The 23,599-nt window shown below is 39.1% G+C and overlaps 1 protein-coding gene across 4 annotated transcripts; it reads left to right on the forward strand.

Moving 5' to 3' along the window:
* The first annotated feature begins 1,453 nt into the window (after window positions 1-1,453).
* LOC123755385 (putative ATP-dependent RNA helicase TDRD12) lies at window positions 1,454-22,066 on the forward strand. Of its 4 annotated transcripts, XM_069304586.1 has the most exons (11): window positions 1,477-1,549; window positions 1,933-2,087; window positions 3,135-3,252; window positions 3,736-3,894; window positions 5,514-5,636; window positions 7,201-7,337; window positions 8,375-8,475; window positions 10,345-10,599; window positions 12,497-12,561; window positions 14,632-14,873; window positions 15,354-22,066. In XM_069304586.1, exons 3-11 carry the CDS (start codon window positions 3,181-3,183, stop codon window positions 20,683-20,685), a joined length of 6,486 nt encoding a protein of 2,161 aa, XP_069160687.1. In that variant the 5' UTR covers window positions 1,477-1,549; window positions 1,933-2,087; window positions 3,135-3,180; the 3' UTR covers window positions 20,686-22,066. The 4 variants fall into 4 exon arrangements, with proteins under 4 accessions (XP_045593918.1, XP_045593919.1, XP_069160687.1 ...); XM_045737962.2 differs by lacking the exon at window positions 1,933-2,087 and having other exon boundaries at window positions 1,454-1,549; XM_045737963.2 differs by lacking the exon at window positions 1,933-2,087 and having other exon boundaries at window positions 1,467-1,493.
* The last annotated feature ends 1,533 nt before the right edge of the window (window positions 22,067-23,599 follow it).

A 23,599-nucleotide genomic window follows, 5' to 3' on the forward strand; every position in this document is an offset into this window, starting at 1 on the left:
TTTTCACCATTGGGGAATTCAGACGTGGGCCAAGTCTGTGATAGAAAAAAAAAGAAAAAAACCATAAGCTAATTTCTTCGAAAGGTTAGATGTAACACAAACTTTAGGAACGGTTTCAAGGTCAGTTTTTAAGTTAGTTTATTTATTATTCACCCCATAGTTATCCTGTGGCCGGTAGTGGAAAGGGTTATAGAGGCACATAATGGACTCAGGGACTGAACCCCACATTAATTCATTCAATTAAGCACGTTACAATCTTTGATGAGCTTGTTACAAAATTCAATACACATCGTCACATCATCAATGGGTTCGAGATTGCCCACAAGTACAGTTTCTAAATTAAGCAAAAAAAAAACTGACATGTGGAAAGCTAGTGTCACAATTGATATGTTTGTCCTGCACACCGCCCCCCATCCAGTGGGCAGCGGTGGATAGGTTACAATCACTCGGTTACTACCTACAGTTAGTAAACTGGGGATATTTGGACAAGATTTTTGGTTGCATATCATTTTGAATGAAATTTTAAATTTACACATCTTTGGAACATTTGTAAGGTCAACAAGCCACACTGTAGGACTGAGAACACGAGATGCTTCTTCATCCACAGGGTTATTAACCCATGGAACTGCAAGGCAAATGGGGGGGAGGGACCTTCGACAAGCTGCTGGCTTCCTGTCCTCGTCGAGGCCACTAGGATTGATTGATGAAGTTTAAGCCACCCAAAAATTGGCACGGTCATGAATAGCCCGTAAGTGGTGGCCCTTTTGAGCCATTACCAGTATCAATAGATGATACTGGAGATCTGTGGAGGTGCAACTGCACCCTACGGAGAGGTCGTGATCTCTGCACTAGGATTGATTGATTGATTGATTGATTGATTGACTGATTGATGAAGATTAAGCCACCCAAAAGGTGGCACGGGCATGAATATCCCGTAAGTGGTGGCCCTTTTGAGCCATTACCAGTATCAATAGATGATACTGGAGATCTGTGGAGGTGCGACTGCACCCTGCGTGACGGGAGATGTCTCCCGTGTAGGATTAGTTGAAAATTGAAATTGAAATAAGTTTATTGAGGTAAAATACACACAAAGGGACGAGGTAGCTCAAGCTATTCTCACCCCGTTCAGTACATCGTGTTAATACATATATAGACACATATCACAAACAATAAACATATTACCGAACATTCTGAGAGATAAATATATACATTCCTCCTTTACACAAGTATGTAGGATTAGTGGTCCTCGGTAAATATATACTTAAAGGGGGTGGGGCAAATCAGGAGACCATTGACAAGCCGCCGGCTTTCTGTCCTCGTCGAGGCCACTAGTTTTAGTGGCCCTCAAGTAAATTCGGGTAATTTAATAGCCCCGTTAACGGCTGTTATAGATAACAAGTGCTGAATTGATAACAAACGTAAGCTTATCTCTGGAGACATTAATGGTGTATCCGTGCGGTAACCCAACCAGGTCGGCACCGCTCCTGTGCCAGGTAAGTCCACTACGGGCTCACCATAGCCCGTGCTAATTGCCCCGCTCCTGTGCCTGGTAAGTTACGGGCTCGCCATAGCCCGTGCTACTTGGAACTTGTTTCGAGTAGCTGAATCTATAACAACAGGTCACCCAAGTAATTGCTGGCTACAGTTGGTGCTCAACTTGGCTGACCGCTCTCGTATAAGACGAATTTCTTATACAAAATAAAGGCCAGTTATTAGCTCGTATGAGGTAGCAGTGATATAACTAGCGGTGACAAATCAAGGTAGAAATTGAAATAAGTTTATTGAGGTAAAACACACACAAAGGGCTGAGGTAGCTCAAGCTATTCCCACCCCGTTCAGTACATCGTGTTAATACATACATACACACACATCACAAACAATTAATATATTACCAAACATTCTGAGAGGTAAACATCTACATTTCCTATAAAGGTGGAGGGCGGCGAGGCCAGGGACCTGCCAGCACACACACACGAGCAGTACGGGACGCGGTGCCCTGGGGGTGCCCTGCTTCAGGCACTCTCCTCGCTTTTTATATCAACTAACAGCAACGACGACCCTGTGTGTCGTCATTATCCCTTCCCTCTGTGAGTCATTATCCTCAGTGGTCTGTGTACCATTTGTTGTTTTAAGATTCAGCGGCTGGGAACCAAAAGTTGCAAGTAGCATGGGTTATGGTGAGCCCGTGGTGGACTTACCTTGGTATAGGAGCGGGGCTGGAACTCCTGTGTGCCACTGTCTCTGTCATTGTATCAGGAATTAAGAAAGGAGGCGTATGTTTAGATTATTTTATGTATTCACTTATATATCAGCAGAGGACAGGTTGGTGGGGCTAGGTAAGGTTAAGTGAGGTAGGTTTTAAAGTCCGTTGGTGAGCTGGCTTGATTATTGGGGACAGGAAGCCTGGCTTATATCGAGGTTAAACCACTGACTTAACCCAGGATGCAACCCACAACAGTTGCCTAACTCCTGATGAAAGGGACTGTGCCCAACCATTTCTGTGCTTCCCGGGAATTGAACCCAGGAGCTCTGTAGACTAATACTGTGTTGGTATTTTAATCATACTGGTACACTAATTATATTATGTATTATATTTTTATATAGGTACTGTATTGTAGTTATTTGTTGATATAAAATCTTGCTACAATATACCTTTTCATTTATATTCGGACAAAGGAATTCTGGTGGATGTAGTTTACATGGATTTTGCTAAAGCTTTTGATAAGGTACCACATGAGACTTGTGAGGAAATTACAGCCACATGGAATAAATGGTAGAATGCTATTTATTGATTCATTATTTTAATGGACTTGTATCTTTTTATAAAAGACTGCAAGATATTCAGTAACCTGATGACAAAGACCTAAGATTTGTATTTCTGTCCATACTAAGTACCTAACATTTAGTCTCGATTTAGGCTAGAGTAAACGTATTCACGCTACTGAGGTCTGAATTAGAGCGCTTACTATATTCGGCCGAGGACCAGCACTAAGGTGACCAAAAAGGTGACTCCCACCACTGCTTCCATCACTACTATAGAACCATGTGTACTGTATTATGTACTTCTAACCTGACATGTTAATTTGTAGACATATGATTGCAGTAATATTCAGTGTAATGTTTGTTTTCTTCAGATATACTGTATATAATGAAAACCTGTAATAAGAGAGAGGGAGAGAGATGTCTGAGTTACACTCTTCTTGGGTGCCTGCAGAAGCGCATATCACATGGAAAAATCTCCAGATCTGTTTGGTTAGTATGCTTGTATCAGTCTTGTTTGGGTGAACATTGGAGTTGTATCTTGTATAGACTGTGTCAGCAAAGTTGTTATCAGGTGTCGACAGATGACCCCACAGCGTAACCTTTCACAACTCTTGCAACTAGTAAAAATGTGTACCGTATTTATATTTTTTCACTTGCATTTTCCATTTAAATGTTTAAATCTTAATATTTTTATTTTTTTGTGCATAGGCAGGAATGACCATTTATTAATACAATAGCGGCTTTCTCTAAGGGGTAATGTATTTCTTCTTTATTTATGCTTGGACTGGCTCATCTGGTATGTATACTGATTGTAAATACAAATTTATGCTAATCCACCATTGCAATAAAGCAGTGTTGTCTGAGGATCATTGAGACATTGCTCCTCCTGGCACCTCACTTTCAACACATTTCATGTACAATAATTGAAATATCTTTATGTATTGTGTGGCTAAAAGTTTCGTTGTTTTTCAGGTTGAGTGTGCAAGCACATTATGGGTTCGAGAAACGCACTCGAGTTCCATGTCTTGTGAGCTCATGCATTTCCAACAGATGGAAAAGCAGCTGAACAATTACTTTAAAATGAGAACACCAAGATATAATTTATTGCAGTTTCCAGCTAAAGTTAAAGATGTGAGTGTAAAGGTGTCATTTAACTCTTTGTATGCAAATAAAATCTCAGAATCTGAAATTTGAGTTAGAAGAGCTAGCTATATAACTAAAAATATTTGTCTTTGAATGACTGTACCAGTTAACCTTAATTTTGTTTAAATATAACCTCTTATAGTTTCCTGAAAATATAAATAATTAAATATTTTAATTTTAAAGAGATACTTTGCAGGAGCTGAGGTGTTGGATTACAGATGTTGACATAAACATTGTATTTCCTAACAAGATTAGATGCATTAATAGTTACATTTGTGTTTCAGTGGAACTTAATTCATTGTGTTTCAGGGGAAACATAGAGATGGAATAAATAAATTAAACAGCATTGAATATAATGAAATGCCAATTTCTGTGTAAGTCTGAAAATACAATGCTGATACAGTGCCCAACTATATAGGCCACTAAGCTACTAGTGGCCACTAGGCCACTATACTAGGTGCCCCATGGGCGCCTGATGGGCTGCTTCCTGGGGGTTGGAGGCCTGGTCGAGGACTGGTCTGCGGGGACACTAAGCCCCGAAATCATCTCGAGATAACTACTAGGTGCCATCTTGAGGTGCTTCAGTCACAAAATTTTTGTAGGCCTACTGAAAACCACAAGCCAAAACATGGGGCCCCTCTAATGAAGCATAGAGAGTGGCTGTACAATGATGATGTCAGTAAATTTTAATCATGTCTGCCGCCACCACCAGGAAAGCACCCACAAAGTCAGTGAAAGAAACAGACCACTGCTGGTTATAAAAATGAAGACTTCAAAATTGCTAAAAGAACTTCCCAAAATGTAAACAAACTATCAAAAATTCATGAAACGAGTGCCAGCTTGTTGGCCCCACCTCCCTCCCCCTTATTTGGGAGGAGGAGGGCAGCAGACTGGGTCAGCTGGCTGCTTCATCTTCAGTTCTATGATGAGAAAAACCAATCCCCCCAACTTCCTGGGAAATGGAAGGTGGCTGTTTTCAAGTCTGCAGGTATAGGAAGTAGCCAGTTGTGGCCTGTTTTGTCTTGTTGACTTTCTGGGTGCCTTTCCTTGGTGGTGGTATATAAAAAAAGATAAATGCCAATGCTCCTTGCACTTCTTTGAGGTGACCAGGTTCTGGCTCTGGGTCTCAGGTAGGCCAGAGAACTCCGTGACTGATGGCAACTACTAGACATTACACACATTGGAGATGTTAGCTACAGAGAGCCACTGGGACTCTCCCAAAACTTGGCATTTCATTAAATCAAAAGCTGATTTTTTGTTTTTCTTAAATTTTGCATACAAGTTAATTATGCTCTAAGAAAACAATATTTCTTGGAATTTGTTAAATTTTTTGTTCATAGGCGGAAATGACCATACTGTATATCAATATCTGCATGTTGAGGGTTAACAATATTATAAAGGGCAACAATTTTTTTTATATTAGCACGCCACATAATAGTCGTCATGTGAAACGGGTGAACAGTGCAGGGGATAAAACAAAATAATTTTTCAGCATTTATTTTTTTTCACACCAGATTTGTCATGCAGTTCTAGTGCACTAGTACAGGGTTAAGGAACATAGCATGAGACCAGAATTTGCTACTTGTAATTTATGATGCACTCCACAGATTGTAGCAGTCCAGCACAAGGGTCATTGGTTTCGTGGGCTGGTGGAGAGCATCGAGGACAGTAACACTGACCAGAATGCAACCATTTTCCTTCTTGACTATGGCATTACAATTGAAACTAGTGTAAGTTTGCATGACTGGCCTTAATAATTACAGATGTTGATAATATTGCTTTAAATTATATTATAGTTTTAAGACATGCATGACTTGACACCATATAATGATACCAACATTCTCATTCTGGTGGCATCTTAGCTAACTATTTCCTTTATTAATTTTATTGGGTGTACACTTTGAAATATCTCAACCACTTTCTAAGCTCTAATGTACCCACACAACTCCTCTGTATTAACAGATAATGTGTTATAAAGACTGTCTCCCTTTATAATTGGAACAAGGCTGTCTTTGTTCCAATAATCCTGGATCACATGTTCATCTGAATGTTTCATCATGCACAGTAATAAAAACACAAAAGTCTCATTAATAGTCATGTTATTTGGGAGGACGTAAAAATCCTAATGCAATGAGTTCCACAGCATATTTGTTTGTCTCCACAACAAGATGCTGCATGAATGACTCATTGAAATACGCAATAAAATATTCCAACTTGGGCTTTTTGTCACCAGTATAGGGAAATGTGGGTGTCACACCAGCATCGGTATTATCAAATGTAGGATAAGCGTCAAAATCCTCCCACACCAGTACACCCATGCTTGTTGTATTGATGCCAACACCATGGCTTGTATCACCACAAGCACCACCAGCATGGACACTAACAACACGGCTCTGTCATCTTGTGCTAGAACTGCGTATGGGAGGTGATGAGGTTCTTTCGTGTGGTATAGGCTTACCATGAACACCTGACATTGAGGGCACAGTCATCTTTGTCCTCAGGACTCGTGAGACACTGGCTCTTGGCTCGCCGTGTGGCTGAGGTAATAAATCCTTGCCTAGTAACAGCACCTTTATAGCCGCTTGCCTTTGGTTCATCAACGCTGCTTGTATTTGAGCCCATGTCATTGAACCCAGAAAATGACTCGTCACCTATGTTCTCACTTTGTAGAGACATGTCAGATGGCAGAGGTGGTGATGGTAAACTGCTGTTGACCTAGGGCAGGACGACAGGGCTGGTGAGAGCCGTTTCCTGTACACATACTCCACATTGTCCACTTCAATATTCATATCACTCGTATCAGACATGCGTGCTAGGCCTTTTTCCTGACTTGGGTCTTCAATATCACTAGCACATTCATCTTCTAACAATATGCCCTGCAATATCAACATGTGAGTTTTCTCAACAATGTGGTCAAGTGTTGTTGAGGAAATTGAACGTACCCATGGCCGTGGGGCATGCTGAGAATTTTTTTTAAGAAGGCAGACACTCACTGGAGGTCTCGGGCCTCCATCTCATATCCAAGTGACCACACATCAATTTTGAATCCTATGGTATACCTATGAGTGTGTTAAGGCACTATACACACGACCAATCGAGCACCTTAAGACACTACACGTACCACTGATAATGCCTTAAGGTGCTATGTGCAGTGCTGTGGTTAAGGATAGAAAACAGTCATTTAACTTTAGAAATCTTTTGTATTCTCTCATCTTGACTACAGTTTTCATTTGCCGGCAGGGAGACCATTCCTATATACTCTGTGTGTGTTAAATAATTTTCATTTTTTAATAGGGTTCTTCTATAATTTGCCTGGGTCCTGACCAGTGGACGAGTGTTCCCTACCAAGCTAAGCGGATTCATATATTTGGTGTTTCAGCTGTTTCACTGGAATATTCATTCACTGCTTTGGACTTGAAAATTATACCAAAGTAAGTTTCACATATTTTAATTTAAATTAACTCTCAAAATGTAATTACCCTAGTGTAGTTACAGGATAATTGCTATGCTTGTGGTGTCTAGTCTTCCCAGTACTCTTTGTCATATAATGCTTTGAAACTACAGTACTGACGGTTTTGGCTCACTCGCCAACATCACCTCACTCAACATGTTCCAACCGTCTACCATTCTCTGACAGTGAATTTCCTTACATTTTTTCAGTAGTTTTGTTTAGTTAGCTTAAATCTATGTCTTCTTGTTCTTGGAGTTCCAGTGAACAAATCCACAAGGGCCATGGCGAGGATTCGAACCTACGTCCGAGAGCATCCCAGGCGCTGCCTTAATCGACTGAGCTACGACATGGTATAAGAATTGCAACCAGAAATTCTACTGAATTTACTTACATCCTTCAGCCTCTCTGAGACACAAACCAGGATTTGACACAATTCCCCCATGCACGCGCCCCTGTCTGCGCAGCCCCCCCCCTCCTCCCCGGGAGGGGGAAGGGGAAGCCCCAGACCTACTGCGCCTGTGATCCACACCCTAGTTTTGAGGCTGGATGTCAAAAACATGCGAAAAAATCACTGACCGGAGGGAGGGAGGGATGCTGGGGAGCTTCCGGGACTCACTCAGAAAATGGCAATTCGTTATATTCAACCCTGTTTTTTTTTTTAATTTGAATTAAAACTAACATAGATATATGACTGTACCGAACATAACCTACCCTACCCTACCTAACCTAAACTAAACTAAGTCAATAATTTATGTTCCTAATATAATATAATATTAATAATTCAAGTAAACCAATTGGAATGTTTTTTAAATAAAGAAAATTACTCGACCTATTAGGCAAATCAGGCCTTGCATAGTAGGCCAAGAAGTGCGTTCTGGCTATTAGGTACGACATACTGTACAGTGTGTGTGTGTGTGTGTGTGTGTGTATATATGTATATATGTATATGAGGCATTTCATTACATTCGATGCTGGTTTTATTTATTTATTTATTTATTTACTTAATTATTTTGCCAGGGCATCCAGTACGTGGGATCAGGCAGCTAATGACTTTGTAAACAAAATTGCTAAGAAGAAACCATATGCCGAGTTTGTACCCTTGATGCGTGGCCCAGATGGTAAGGTGTTTGAAATTGTAAATGATAAGTGAGTTTGATGTCTTCTAATGAGTAGGGTTATTATGATAATTATAAAGCTTGAAATAAAATGCAGTATGGTATTTGCATTTGTGTAATTTTTCTTTGTAAGCATATTTTCTATATGTTCTTAAAGCACTTGTAATTGTCTACATTGCATTTGCTTCCATATTTTCTGGGCATCTCTTTATAATAATAATTTTTATTATAAATATTGCTGATTTTTATTTTTGTTAGCTCAAGGATATATCTAGTAGAAATGTAGAAATGCTACCTTGAAAAAGTGTAGCATTGAATGTAATGAAACATTCTTTTCTTGGTGGCGTATAGTAGCTCCCTGGTACATTAGGCTCTTGTGCAACTGACACACACAAGTCGAGCAGGTTTCTGGACTTGTGTAGATGTTGAACAAGCAGATAGTGGAGCCAACAAGATAGGAAAATGTGCCTGATCTTCACAAATAATCAGAAACTTATCACAGACAAACTCAACCACTTGGGCTGGACGGTAGAGCGACGGTCTCGCTTCATGCAGGTCAGCGTTCAATTCCCAACTGTCCAAGTGGTTGGGCACCACTCCTTCCCTCCCCCGTCCCATCCCAAAATCCTTATCCTGACCCCTTCCCAGTGCTATATAGTCATAATCACTTGGTGCTTTCCCCCTTATAGTTCCCTTCCCTTCCCTTTATCACAGACAAACACAGGTCGAAGAGCTTGAATGCAGGACCTGCATATGGTAGCTTGACAAGGCTGGAATCTGGCTGTCTGCTCTGTAATTACCTAAGTGTAGTTACAGGATGAGAGCTACACTTGTGGTGTCCCATCTTTCCAGTACTCTTTGTCATATAAAGCTTTGAAATTACTGACAGTTTTGGCTTCCACCACCACCACATTTAACTTGTTCCAACCATCTACCACTTTGTTTGCAAAAGAAAACTACTGACGGTTTTGGCCTCCATCACCTTCTCACTTAACTTGTTCCAACTATTTACTACTCTGCAAAAGAAAACTTCATAATATTTTTTTGGCACCTTTGTTTACCTAGCTTGAATCTGTGTCCTCTTGTTCTTGAAGTTGTTGGTTTCATGAATTCCTCTGTCAATTTGGTTGATTCCAGTTAGTATTTTCTAGGTGGTGATCATATTACTTCGTTTTGTTTTAGGTTTGGCATGTTAAACGCCTCTAGTCTCTCCTCGTAACTCTTGTTTTTTAGTTCTGGAAGCTATTTTGTAGCATGCTTTTGCACCTTTATCAGTTTATTTTTGTGCCTCTTGAGATATGGGCACCATACATCTGCTGCATACTCCCGTTTTGGTCTCACAAAAGTCACAAACAGTTTCTTTAGTATTTCACCATTCATATAATTAAAAGCAAATCTGAAGTTGGAAAGCGACACATACTCTCCTCTCATAATGTTCTTTATTATTTCCTTTGGTGGCACTTTCCTATCCAAAACCACAACGGGCTCATTCTTCATTAAAGTTCTTGAATTCCTTCCCACAATTTGTAGATTTTGTGTGTGGTCTATTTTCTCCATTTCTACATTCTATAACATGGCATTTATTCACATTGAATTCCATTTGCGACTTGACGCTCCAAGCTCGAATTTTATCTAGATCAAATTGAATGGCATGACAATTGTCTGCATCTCCTATCTTCCCAGTATCTTTGCATCATCCACAAACTTGTTCGTATAATTCTGAATTCCTTTTGGTAGATCTTTAATGTAGACAATGAACAGCCCCCCTCATGAATGAGCATGAGGGGGGCTGTTCATTGTCTACATTAAAATGTGAAAGGAGTGGTGGTTAATAATTACATTAGTTAATGTCTCAAAATTATTGATCCACAGGTTGCTTACAAGGTTCCTTGACTGTACATCTTGGCAGAGAATTCTGTGAAGTTCTAACACGGTTATCACCTCTTTGTCATCTTGAAACTCAGAAAGAGACTGTAATAGTAGACCTTGCCTTGATTTTAGTTAAGTGTGGCTTTGCATCATGGGATACAAATTTAATAGAGATATTAAAACAAAAGAAGAAAGAAGAAATATTAAAACAAAGGGAGAAAGAAGAAAATTCAAGAAAAAGCTGTTTAGAGAAGAATGGTAAGTCTGTTTTTTTGCTCTCTCTATATCCTCCAAAACATTTGTGAAAATTTATACATATACCAATCATCAGCTGCTCCCTTAACACTTTAATGTTCTGCCTCCTGGGTGCGTGCCTAACCATAAACATTTTATGTATCTAAAGGTCCTTCTATGCAGCAGCAAAAATATTAATACCCCGACTCAGTGTATTCGTGGTATGTCCAATGTAACATATTTTTCAGAGTGCACTGTCTCCAGAGCTGCATTTGTATTGATACACTACATTAGTACACCTCAGTTTGTCAGAGGAAGCAGAGATGTTATTTCTCATAATGAGGGAAGCTGTATGACGATTGTTATAATAAATGATAGGACGAATCCTTGCATTTTCACTGCAAGGTTTACAATTCCTGTCAATTATATCTCTTGTCACCTTTTCATCCTTATATACCTGAGTATTTGTATTTTATAATACTGTATGCTGTCTTCCCTCAGGGGCTGGTTTTCCACCCCTGGGGCCCTGATTATCCTCAGTCAGATGGTGGCCTAGCTTCATAAAACTCGTTAAATTTTGAATTGCTATAATCGTTCACAATAATTAAGCAGATTTGTTGAAGTTCGTGGGGCAAGAGTTGCCAAGAAGAGCATGTATGTATTGCAAGACCTACATTTGCATTGATGACGCTTCTCTTATACTGTATCGAATAATATTACAGCAAAATATCGGAGAAAAAATCCGAGACAATGAAATAATTAGGTAATAATATCTTTGTGGTAACTCCCACCTGACGGTACATGTGGAGCAGACCGGCCCCGGATGTGTACTCTTTCAGCGCCTGTATCTTGCCAGACTTCCTTGCCTGATCACGACCAAAATATGTTGCCTATGATTTTTTTCTTATTTTTCCCATGATCAGGGAACAAATTTTAAGAATCTTAGAAGAAAGTGGAATTTTTTTTCTTGTGCACTGCAGTGTTGTTAGCTGTTAATGCTAAATAGCTGCATCACCCAGAGTTTAAGGGAGAATGTAGTTGGATTGTACGGAGATATTTTTGTGTTCAATCTTTTTGCAAATTTATAAGAGCTGTGAAAATATAGGCCTAAGTTGGTAGCCAGGCTTATGGGTCTTCACATTACCGTAGAAATAACTTGGTCCAAAATCACTTGTTACTCTTTCAAATTTTAGGCCTCCAATCTCGGCATTTGCTGCATGTATGAGGGCATTCACATGATTTTTTAAGGTTCTCAGTTGGGTTTTGTGTAATAACTTTAAACTTTGACAGGAAGGTAAAATCGAAATCATCCCAGATTTTCAGGAAGAGCTACATGCCAAAAGCACGGAAAAGCGACACCGCCACACTCCTGGTTGCCTCGCACCTCAAATAATCCAAGCTGCTAAGGACTTGCGTAATAACATTAACATAATACTGTAGTGAGGAAGGCAGATTAGTCGCTAACTAATCTATTTTGAGAAAGTTAGAACTGTTCTACAAGACACATCCAAGTTTAAAGTTATTACAAGAAATCCAATTAAGAATCTTAAAAAACTTGTGAATGCCCGTGAAAATAAGTGAAGGGGTAGGGAGATACCTGTATTGAGAAGGTAGTAGAGGAGGCACAAATTGAGTTTAGAGGAATACCTAGTGCTGAAAATGTAGAGGGGCCCAAGTAGAGGTTAGATGAATGTATTATGGAAGCTGAATGATGCAGCTTGCTTTATAAATAGTTGAGGGGCCACAGTGCTAAAAACACTGCAAACCAGACATGATAGGGCTGATCTCGTTGAAACTTTTAAAATACTGAACAGTTTGGCCAAAGCCATAAATGGCAAAATTCGGATGAATTTGGGTAAATAAATATTTTTTCTAAATATATTTATATTTTGTGTGTGTTAATACTTTTCTTTTGTTTTAGGCTTTCAGACAGCAGAGTGTGAACAAAAATTAGATAATGTATTCAAGAAGTCATCCTCTTACTTGGTAAGATTAAATCTTAAACTCTTCAATATCCAATGCATATTTCCTCTCCATGCTTGGAATTTCACGTTTGTTGAGGTATATGAATAACATTTTCATCCTTATATTTGTAATATATTTTTCTGGGGGGAGCCCCACCAGTGATTCCCTAAAGCTATCTTGCTGAGATTGCTCATAACTATTAGCTCACTCTTTCTCCTGGGCATTGGCAAAAGTTGAGGTTATTCAAAATGATGCAATGCGAGTCATAACAAGGGCTCCCACATGGACTAAAATACAGAACTTAAGACTAGAAACCAAACTAACATAGATTGAAATAAGGGTAAAAGGGGATTGCTGCATACATACTAAGATATTAACTAGACCAAGAATAAGTTCAATTAAAGATATAATATCTGGAGTACTAACTCAGGGCAGAATAGCTTTCAATAGCAACAGGTTGACTAATTATGCAATAAACACCATCAATACATTTGATATAACAAATACAGTCACTGAGAGGGGTGTCGACAAAATACGTGCAGATTTAGTTATGCAAGCCCCCTGGGAATTGCTGCCAGCAGATTTTAAGATTATGGCTCTTGAAGGAAAAAAGAACCAGACCTCATCTGCTATGTAATATTCCACAGATGCATATAGAAGCAAACTTGGCATCTGACGACTTCACATACTTCACAGATGGATCAGTAAACCAGTAGGGACAAGAAACTGGAGTTGCAGTCAAGGCAGGAAATTCTGTAGTGAGTTGGAGACTCGCAAATGGGTGTTCAACGTTACAGAGATGCTACCTGCCAAATACACACCGAAACTATGACGTTGGTACAACGTTCGAACAAGTTTTAACACCTAACCAGTTATAACAACCAATGTAACAAGTTGTAACAACGTTCTAATACGTCATAAACACGTTAAGCCAAGATGTAACAACTTTATTACAAGTTGTAACAAGCGGAAAATAGAAACAGTTACGGTTTGTTTCCAGGGTAGCCATTCAAAGGGCTTTGGAACATGCTATTGCTGAACACTAACAACATGTTATCATACATACAGATTTGAGAACTGCATTGAAACTTTGCAACAAGAATGCATACATGATAACATCCATCTGATCACAAATGCCATAGCATTAATGCAAACACTCAAAGGTTAAGGCCGTCAGATACTTATCAACTGGGTGCCAAGTCATGTGGGAATGACATTGCAGATGAGACTGCAAAACTTGTAACTAAGAGAAGAAATGTAGACATTTACATACCACAGTCTATCTCAGATTAAGAAAGTAATTAGAAATAGAGCAATGCAGAAGATGTACAATGACCACAACACAGCTGCTACAACATCTGAAGATCTGTGGGTTTGTACATGTATTCAACCAACCATGAACCACTAATTTTGATGAAAAAGAGGCAGTAGAACAGACGTACACTTTCATCGCATCAGGCTTGGATACCAATGTGCATGGGAAATAGGTTTACAGGTTCCAGAAGATGACAGAAAATGTCATCACTGTGGAGAAATGCCCGACGGACCATTGGAACATTATCTAACATAGTGCACAGTTACAAACCAAATAAGGTTTCAACTATGATTCAACAGAGCAAAAGTTGTTAAACACAATGGGCATAATCTTACTGAAACAAACATACAAATAATAAATACTCATCCACAGCCTAGTTAAAACAAACAAGAAACACTTAGTGGGCCAGCCAGAGGCTTAGGGCCCATGCAGGAATATCCCTGCCACAAAAAAAAAGTGCCCAGTGGTCACCACAGATCAGGTTCTGGCTCTAGTACCTGGTAGGCCTTTAAAACTCATCGGCTTATCTTGCCAGTTGATTGACGGTTGAGAGGCAGGACGAAAGAGTCAAAGCACAACTAGGTGAGTACAACTTGGAGAGAAAAGTAGATGGTAACCATCTCTGCGTATAGCTTCATGGAGCCACAAGGGGCTTTCCCCAGAAAAGTTTTTGTAAAACAATATTTAAAAACATTAATTTATGTCTCAGGATAGATGTAAGTACTGTACAGTATTTGTATTCATTGTTAATACATTTATTCTTCTCAAACGTGCAGGATAACAGTGACTCGCCTTTCTCAGACGAGGTGTTTCTCCACAACCACGCAACCAACATTAAAACTGATAGCATAAATGAAAGCGATGTACCAACTGTAGACAATGGAGAGTACCAAGGATTAGTGCTTCAATCTGCTGCCAAAGGCCGTGGCTTGATGAAATTTTTGACGTTGCTTCCAAGTACACCCTTGTTAACATCAGATAGTTCTGAAAGTCTGTTAATTGGTAGCTGTTCTTTTAGGTGAGTTATAAAAGTAGTATTTATTTGATGGGCTGATAAATAACAGTATTATGAATTTAATTATGTTAAGCCTTCCATGGAACAACACCCCAATCAATTTACAACCAATTTATAATACCAATTACTGCTGGTAAAAAGGGTCAAATGGTTAAGGATTGGTACCTGGTCAATCTGTCTGTCTGTTTTTGAACCCAGGTAAAATCACTTGTGAGGTGCAGGGTTTGTGCTACCATTACACTTCAGGGCTTTTGGCAGTCCGCCTTTGTGTTGGACTCTCGTTGGACTCATTCTTGGGTATCACTTGGCCTTGCTGCACATTTGAATTTTGCTTGGGTAATGGAAATTTTGCAAAAATGTATAATTTTAAGCATTTAAATAATTTCTATGATCTTGCTTGAAACTGGGATATCTCCTTCAATTTCATGGTTCAGTACTTCATTTATTTATATTTACTGATCAGTTGTATTTATTTATTTTCAGATCAGAAGACAGTCAAATAAGTACTTCCTTCCAATCTGATATGGCATTAGAGGAAAATATTTTGGCTACTTCAGTTGGAAATAGATCCTCAGGTGAGCTTACATCTTCGCTGTCTGATGTAGAAGAAATTCCTGCTCCTGTTCTTGAAACAGAAATATTGATTTCAACATTAGTCCAAGCTTCAGGAGATAAAATTACAGAAGAGAAGTGTGATGTAAATTATTATTCACAAGGAAGCAGTGAAAAAGTAGCTTACAAAGGTGCAGCAAATGACATTGATAACATTCATCTTAATAGCCCTTTTGCAGGAATAACTTCATCATCTAAGTCTCCAACAGTCAAAGATCTTGTTCTAGTGCCATCTCTAAGTGAATATGCTAAGAAAGAATCTCCTAAGCTATCTTTCACCACATCAGGCTTGAGCCTACTGAATAGACTTAAATGCCTTGATAATGAGGAAAAGGATAAAATTAGTAACGGTGTAGATGGTCAACAAAACCCTGGAAAAGGACCTGATAATGAAGTAGAGATTAAATGTATGTTTAAGAACGAATGTGTCAATGAGAGACTTTTGATTCAGCCAGATGAGTTTAATTGTGATATTGGAAATGGCATTATTGCAAGAGATGTTCAAGGGCAAACAAAAGGCCTACACAAGGTAGATATTTCAAATTGGGTATCTGCATGCTCACTGGAAACTCATCGGGATTCACATCACTCGGAGCATATGGAGCTGGGTATTACACTGGAAGACATGTCAGCATTAACTGAGAATCAAAATTCAAAGGATAGGCATGTTAATCAGAAACAACTAGATAAATATATAGAAAAGGTTAACTTCAGAGTCAGTCCAAAAATATGCAATGATTTCAGTCACAGTACTGATAAAATAAACCAAATTAGCATGCCAAAAACTGATTATAAAGTTAGCTGTAAAGAAAAGACACATGAAAAACAGAATAAGCACAATGAAGTTGAGCACGAGATTTTTAACATCTCCTTTATGTCTGACAACCGCGATATTTGGACCAGCGAGTTGACTAATGATATACAGGAAGGAGAATTTTTACCAATGAGTTTGAAAAGTCCTGTCTCTAAAGTCCTTAATATAGCAAAATTGCTTAGAGTTTTTGTTGCTGGTGAATCACTCCTTGCAAATGAAGATATTATAACTAATAAGAATTTGATGAATGCTACTTTGAATAGCCATATTGTTAAAGTGCTAAATGAAGAAGGTATGCAGCCCACTCGATTGCAGGCTTATACGTGGCCGGCAATTACACACGGTGGTTCAACAATCATAGTAGGTGGGAAAGCCAGTGGAAAAACTAGGGGATATGTTGTACCGTTAATTTCCACTATCATGGATACCTGGCAGCACATCAGTCGTCGTTTGGTTGATGGCATTGGGGCAGTTTTGGTAGTATTGTGTAGTACCTGGCGAAATGCAGAATGTACTGCTAACTACATTCTTAACATTCTGCCTGCTTCCTTCAACCTGAAAGTCATGACAGCCTGGGGTGGCTGTGGGCATGACAAGGGCAAAGATACAAAAATTAAGCTACTTTTAGGATGTGATATCCTCGTCACAACGCCCCCGTGTCTTCTAAGACTTCTTTCAGGTAAATCAATTAGCAAAGATGAAGACCCTAATCCAGAAAACAGTGATACACTTGCTAAATCTTTAGCTAGATGTTGCCATCTGGTTATTGATGATGCTGATTCAAGCCTGAAATATTTTGCTAGTGATATTAAGCAGTTGCTTATTTTATGGGGAGAGGGGAGAAAGGGGCGTGAACGTGGAGACCTACAACAACAAATTGTATTAGTAAGTTCTAAGTGGACCAAATTGTTTGATTCCTTAACACAGACCTTAATATCCACTATGGATCCAATGGTTATTGTTTCGGCTCCTAGTGAGGCAGCCATTGGTGCAAGGGTTGCAAGCCACGTACACCTTGTGTTGGATGAAGAATCCTCACTTCAAAAAGTTGTTGAACTTGTACAAAATTCATACAGTCTCAAGAAAAATTTAATCTTTGTATACAGTGATTTAATGGGTGACAAATTGAAGTCCATGTTAGAGACTGCTGCCATTTATTCAATAAGTATTCCCAGCAGCATTGTTATGTGCAAATTGCATAATATAGTTTCTGAGTGGCACATGATGTCAGCTGTCACCATGATTGTGTGCAGAGGTACCGAGCAATATCTCATGAGACATGATCTTGCTGATGCTGATACTATCTTTCATACTTATATTGCTCCACCAGTTTCTAACTTTTTGTGCAGGTATTCTTTTATGGTCGGAAAGTTTTCTACTGATCTGAACAATAAATCTCTGAATTGTGAATCGCATATATTTGTGTCAGAAGAAACATTCCAGTCAGTCCCTAATCTTTTTAATGAAATACAAAGGCTGTGTGAATACATACCTGATGAGGTAATTGTTGCTGGTTCTGCAGTAGACAGAGACAAATTCTGTCACTACAGTTCATTGTGTTACTACATCAAGGCTTATGGTAAGTGTCCTGTTGAAAATAATTGTGGATTTAAGCATAAAGTACAAATATCTGATGTTCCACGCTACCTACCAAGGATGGGAGAAGTAACTTTTGATATTGTAAAAGTTATAAATGCCTCAAGATATTTAGTTCACCTTACAGAATATCGTGAAAAGGCAGGAGCACCTAGTTTAGACTTGAGAAATCATCATCATAAATTAATTCTAGCTCTTCAGCAGTACTTTGCCGATCCAGCTAAACATATCCAGTTGAAGAGTGTTGAACCAGGAATGTTTTGTGCTGTCGATGATAATGGAATATGGGCCCGTGCACAGGTTATTCGAATTGACTACTCTGATGCTGCTCCTGCTGTTAAAGTGTTTCTTGTGGATGAAGGAAAAGAATTATATATTGAATTAAAAGCTGCTTTTCTTTTGCCATCACATCTTGCAGCTTTGCCAGAATTAATTGTTGAGGTATACCTGTGCCGTATTCAACCTGTTGACTATGACAGAGAGTGGACATATGAAGCATCCCAGTATGTACACGAGATCTTCACCAGTGGTAAAAGTAACAGATTTGTTGGTCAAATAACATTTGCACTTTGTCATACACTATGGCTAAGTCCAGTAGTTGAACTTGTGCAAGTAGGAAAATCATTTGTACAAAAAGAATCATTTAGGGGAAAATTAATCGCAAAAGGATTTGGAATTGATAATCCTACACATCTAAAAATGTTAGAGCAACTCTGTTCCCAAGCTGGCCTGTCACTAAATCACCAAACTTTATGTAACACTGATTGGAAAAGTTCTTTAAATAAAGCTTATAATATGTTATATATTTCACAGTTGGAGGAGGACATACAAAGCAATACTTTAAAGATAGATAGAAGTGCAGATGTCAGTAACTGCGACGTACAATTAGAGGTACAAGGTTGCGAAATGGAAGATAGATTAGGCTGCAGTACAGACGCAGATGCTTATCTTGAGGATGACAGGTTGTCTTGTACCTCATCATTAAGTGAGAGAGCAAACAGAGACTCAAAAGACAAATTGATCCAGCATACCTGCACCTCCCCTACAAGTGACACAGCAACCTATCTCCTTGCACGAGAAGATCTGCCACTGAATGTAGAAATACGAGTGGAGATAGGTGAAATTGTTTCACCTGACCGGTTCTTTGTTCTTCGGGAAGATAAACTTGATCAGCTAAACATCCTTGAGATAGACTTGGCTAATTTGACAAAAAAGTTTAATGGTGGTAAAAAAGACTATACTGAAGGCCTCCAGCATAATATCTGTATACCATCCTGCAGCTACTGCATTGCAAAATTTACTGATAACATGTACTATCGAGGATGGGTAGAGTCCAGTGAACGTGATGGAAACGTGACCGTATTTTATGTGGACCATGGAGAAACGTTGACGATACCAGCACATGAGGTTCATGCGTGTCCATGCACCATTCTGGAGGCTCTTCCTGCTCAGGCAATTGTTTGTTGTCTGGCTCACATTATTATTCCCAATGACATGAAAGAGAAGGCAAAGAGGTTTATGTTGCATTTGGCCAGCACTGCTGGTGTATGGATTGCTAAGGCAGTTGAGATTCGAAAAATAATTGAGGAGCAGATATGTAGTGTGGAATTGATTGACATCTCGGTTGACCCTCCCAAGCAAATGTGGCAAGAACTTGTATGTGCAGGACTTGCCATTCAAGCAGACCAAATGGAGGAAACTAATGATGAAAAATCTCCACCACTGGACATTCTTAATGACTCCTGTATAGATGGTAAGGAGGCTGCCGATTTCCTGTTGAGTATACCCTCAGTAAAGGCTCAAATAGAAAAAGTTAGAGAACAGCATGTTGGTGAAGCATTAGAAAAGGCAAATGACAGGACGACTGCATCATGTGATTATTCGATTGCATCCTTACTTCACATTGTTAATTCTGACCTAGAGAAAGAAAAGCATGCTGAAAGAGAATTAGAGAATTCAGATGACGAGATCGCTGTAGGTTGTGAAGACTCTTGCATATCCACAGTTAATCCTGACTTAAAAAATAAGGTAAATGATTACATAGAAAACAGTCTTATCAATAATAAAATGTTGGAAAATAAAAAGACTGGTGAACAAGAAGAAAACAGTGTCTTAAAACTCGAGAAAAATATTGGATCATTGAAATCTTGCAAACCTCATATTATGAACAAGTCTGCAAAAGTTAGGGTTCAGCAGACAGAGAATGTGGCTAACATCAGTAAGCCTAATAAAAATCAGAGAGCAATTGAAATGGCTTCAAAAGATTTTCAACATATGTGCCTTATTGTGCCACCCCTGGAAGCTGTCGAAGGCATCACCTCTAAACTATCTCCAGAAACATCATGGAGTCAAAAAGATGATTCAGTATCTGTGATTATTCATCTCATGGGGGTAAAGCTGTACAAGTGTCGTATTGAATCATCTCGACTGATGTTCATGACCCTATTAGGAGAAAAGTTTTATGTCCTTGATGAAGATTTAGGAGGAGAAATAGATGCCGAGCTTTCATCTATATGTGTAAAGGGAACATGTGTAGCAATCACCCTCACTAAGGCTGCAAAAGTAAAATGGCAAAGTTTATTTGCAAATGGTAAACGACGGCCATGGTTGAGGGCAGACTATCAGACTCTTTGTGATAATGATGAAATATCTAGTAGTGATAATGAAAGCAATTGGTGTGATGTAGGTGTGAATACTCAAGTAAAGAAGAATGGAGGGCTACCAGGTGGAATCAGTGATAGTGACCTCTCCAGTAATGAAGGTTCTGATAACGATGAGTTCTTGATATCATGATTGAACATTTATGACCAAATAAAATAAGATTGTAATAATTTGATAATGCAAGCATATTACACAATGTAAGATACAGTAATTACATTGTGTAATATGCTTGTTTCAACATATCTGATTAATATTTAAATTGTTTAAAAACAACAACAAAAATTTGCCAGTTATGCTGGCAGCAACCAGTTCATTCACTAGTGTCAAGTTAACTCTTATTAGATTTTTAGGTTTGATCAGGATACAGTATTCTGAATTGCTAAAGTGGATAATAATAATTTTTGTCTATGAACAGTATGTAATCACAAGAGACCTTGTTTGGTCTGGGAAGGGAGTTGCCACAATAGACCACCCTCCATGCTAACATTACCATGTTAATCTAAACTGTTCAGCTCACTTTATCATAATTTATTGATGACCAAACCACAACTCGGAAGATGAAGAAGTGACGACATTTCGGTCTGTCCTGGACCGTTATCAAGTCGTGTGATAGAAGAGAGAAAGGTACAGGCAAATATAAGGTAAGAGAATAAGGTGAGAGGTGAGGAACTTTGCCTGTACCTTCTTCTCTGAATCATCACATGACTTGATAATGGTCAAGAATGGACCAAAACATTGTCACTTCTCCATCTTCAGTTATGGTTTGGTCATAATGTCTTCAGCCACGTTATTGAGTCATCGTGTATTTGTTTTGGGTGAGGGTGATGTACAGTATACTGATTTCCCATTAATCTTGATGCTTCATTGTGCTTGTAATCTATTATTGTTTTTGCTTGTCCAAAACATTTCTATATAGAATTCCATGTTACATGATCCCACTGTCATATCTTCAGTGAGTGGCATGAACAGCTTCCACACTGTTTGTTAGAGCAGCACTTTAATATTCACTGCTCTCATGTAACATGGTGGGTCAAGTGAAGTGTAGTCACTTTCTTAAATATTGCCTGTCTAAGCAGGCAATATCCTTTCTCTGTTTTGTTTTGGTGTAGTTTGATGGTCACCACATTAAATCAATCTCAACCTTGATTTAATGTGGTGTGATATAATGAAAATTATATAAGGAAAATTGATACTGTATACAAAATTCTTGAGTTTACACTGTATGTATTTGTGATTAAATAACCAGAAATTATGGGTGGATACTCATACAATGCTTAATTAGGATCAGTTTAATTTGTTGTCTCTGTCATTTGAGTAATAGAATAAAAAAACTGAGAAAAACATATTACTGTAAATAATGTTTTCATTTATAATCAGTTACAGCCTGTGCCAAGTAAGTCCACTACGGGCTCACCGTAGCCCGTGCTACTTGGAACTTTTGGTTTCGAGCAGCTGAATCTAAAACAACAACATTGATAATTATAAATTGTAATAAAATGTGCAAGGGATTGTTTTGCATGGTATAGTTTAATTGGTTTTTATCATGTAACCCCTTACAGTGTGCACCTGTTTTTGGCAAAAACTTCATTATGCAATTGTTAAAGACATATTTTTGTTGTTTTTATAAATGTTCAGGTAAAGTTAATGTCAAAATGTTTCCAAACTCAATGAAAACTCATTTTCAATTAAAAACAGTGATGAAAACATTAAAAAACATTAAAATTAGCCTATTTAAAAAAAAATAGCATAACTCTCGGAACAAGATTTCTTGGTTGGCCCAGCACAGTAGTTAAGGGTTTCACCTTGGTATAGTGAAACTTACTACAGTCCACCAGCAGTACAGTTCACATGTAAGACACTCTTACTTGTGAAATCCCCCTTCCAGCCCATTGTTGACGTGAGGGCTTGGTGGGTGGTTGTTAAGAGTGTAATGCTACATGGAACATCTGCCCTTTTGAAGCCTTATGCTCCTGCAGCTGTCTTTACTAATTTTGCTGGTATCTTTTTTCCTCTTCCTCATACTGTATTTCATTTTCCTCTCCACCTCTTCTCCTTTCTGATTGTTCCTTCTAGCCGACTTTGTGCCATTCTTGAATATTAATTCCGATACCTAATTCTGTTTTGGCAGTGGGTAATTGGGAAGGCATTCTTTCTCTCTCTCTCGCCCGTAGAACTGTGGGACCTGATGTTGAGTGAGGGGAAGCTTTTATTGTCAAACCTTGCCTTCGTTGCTGAACCCGACTGCGACGGACAGATGGTTCTTAAGGTGACGATTGTGGGGTGTCTCCTATCCTATAATTGTCGCTCCATGGTGGGTATAGGAACTTAACCGTGGATGAAATTATTTTCATGTTTTCATTCCAATTTCTGACCCTCATTCAATTCTCAGACTCGTGGGGTGGGTGACCAGGCCCAGAAGTCAGACTGATGGAAAGACGGGCTCTAGCCCCCGCTACATTGGGCCCAGACCAAGCTGCTGCTTCTGACTCCTCTGACGGAGTCAGAAGATCTCTCAGTGGTGACCACTTCATCACTTGGAACGGCTTCATCTCTCGTTGTGGAGCATTATAGTAGGCATCCATCAGTCTCAGGAGTAACACTTCGGGTTACCTTTTACACCCACTCTTACTGGGGGGTGCTGGGCCCCATCACCTCCGCACTCAAATGTAATACAGGCACCAAGAGTACAGACACCTTAGGAATGCTGGGTACTGCCTCTAGTATTAAGACGTTCATATTGCCGGCCACTATCCACTGATGGCTACACAGTTCTGTGTTCTCTAACCGCGCATCATCCACTTCAACTTTGTAATTAGCAACACAATAGAATGGAACTATCAGAAGAAAGTGCCAAGCCATTTTGACTTTACAGCACTTGGAAGGGGTCAGGATAATGAGTTGGGATGGGGGGGGGGGAAGGAATGGTGCCCAATCACTTGGATTGTCGGGGATTGAACGCAGACCTGCATGAAGCGAGACCGTCGCTCTACCGTCCAACAAATGGTTGGGCAACACAAGTTAAACCTTTTTCGCACCTTGTCTCACC

Source organism: Procambarus clarkii, chromosome 52, assembly GCF_040958095.1.
Source record: "Procambarus clarkii isolate CNS0578487 chromosome 52, FALCON_Pclarkii_2.0, whole genome shotgun sequence".
Lineage (NCBI taxonomy): Eukaryota > Metazoa > Arthropoda > Malacostraca > Decapoda > Cambaridae > Procambarus > Procambarus clarkii.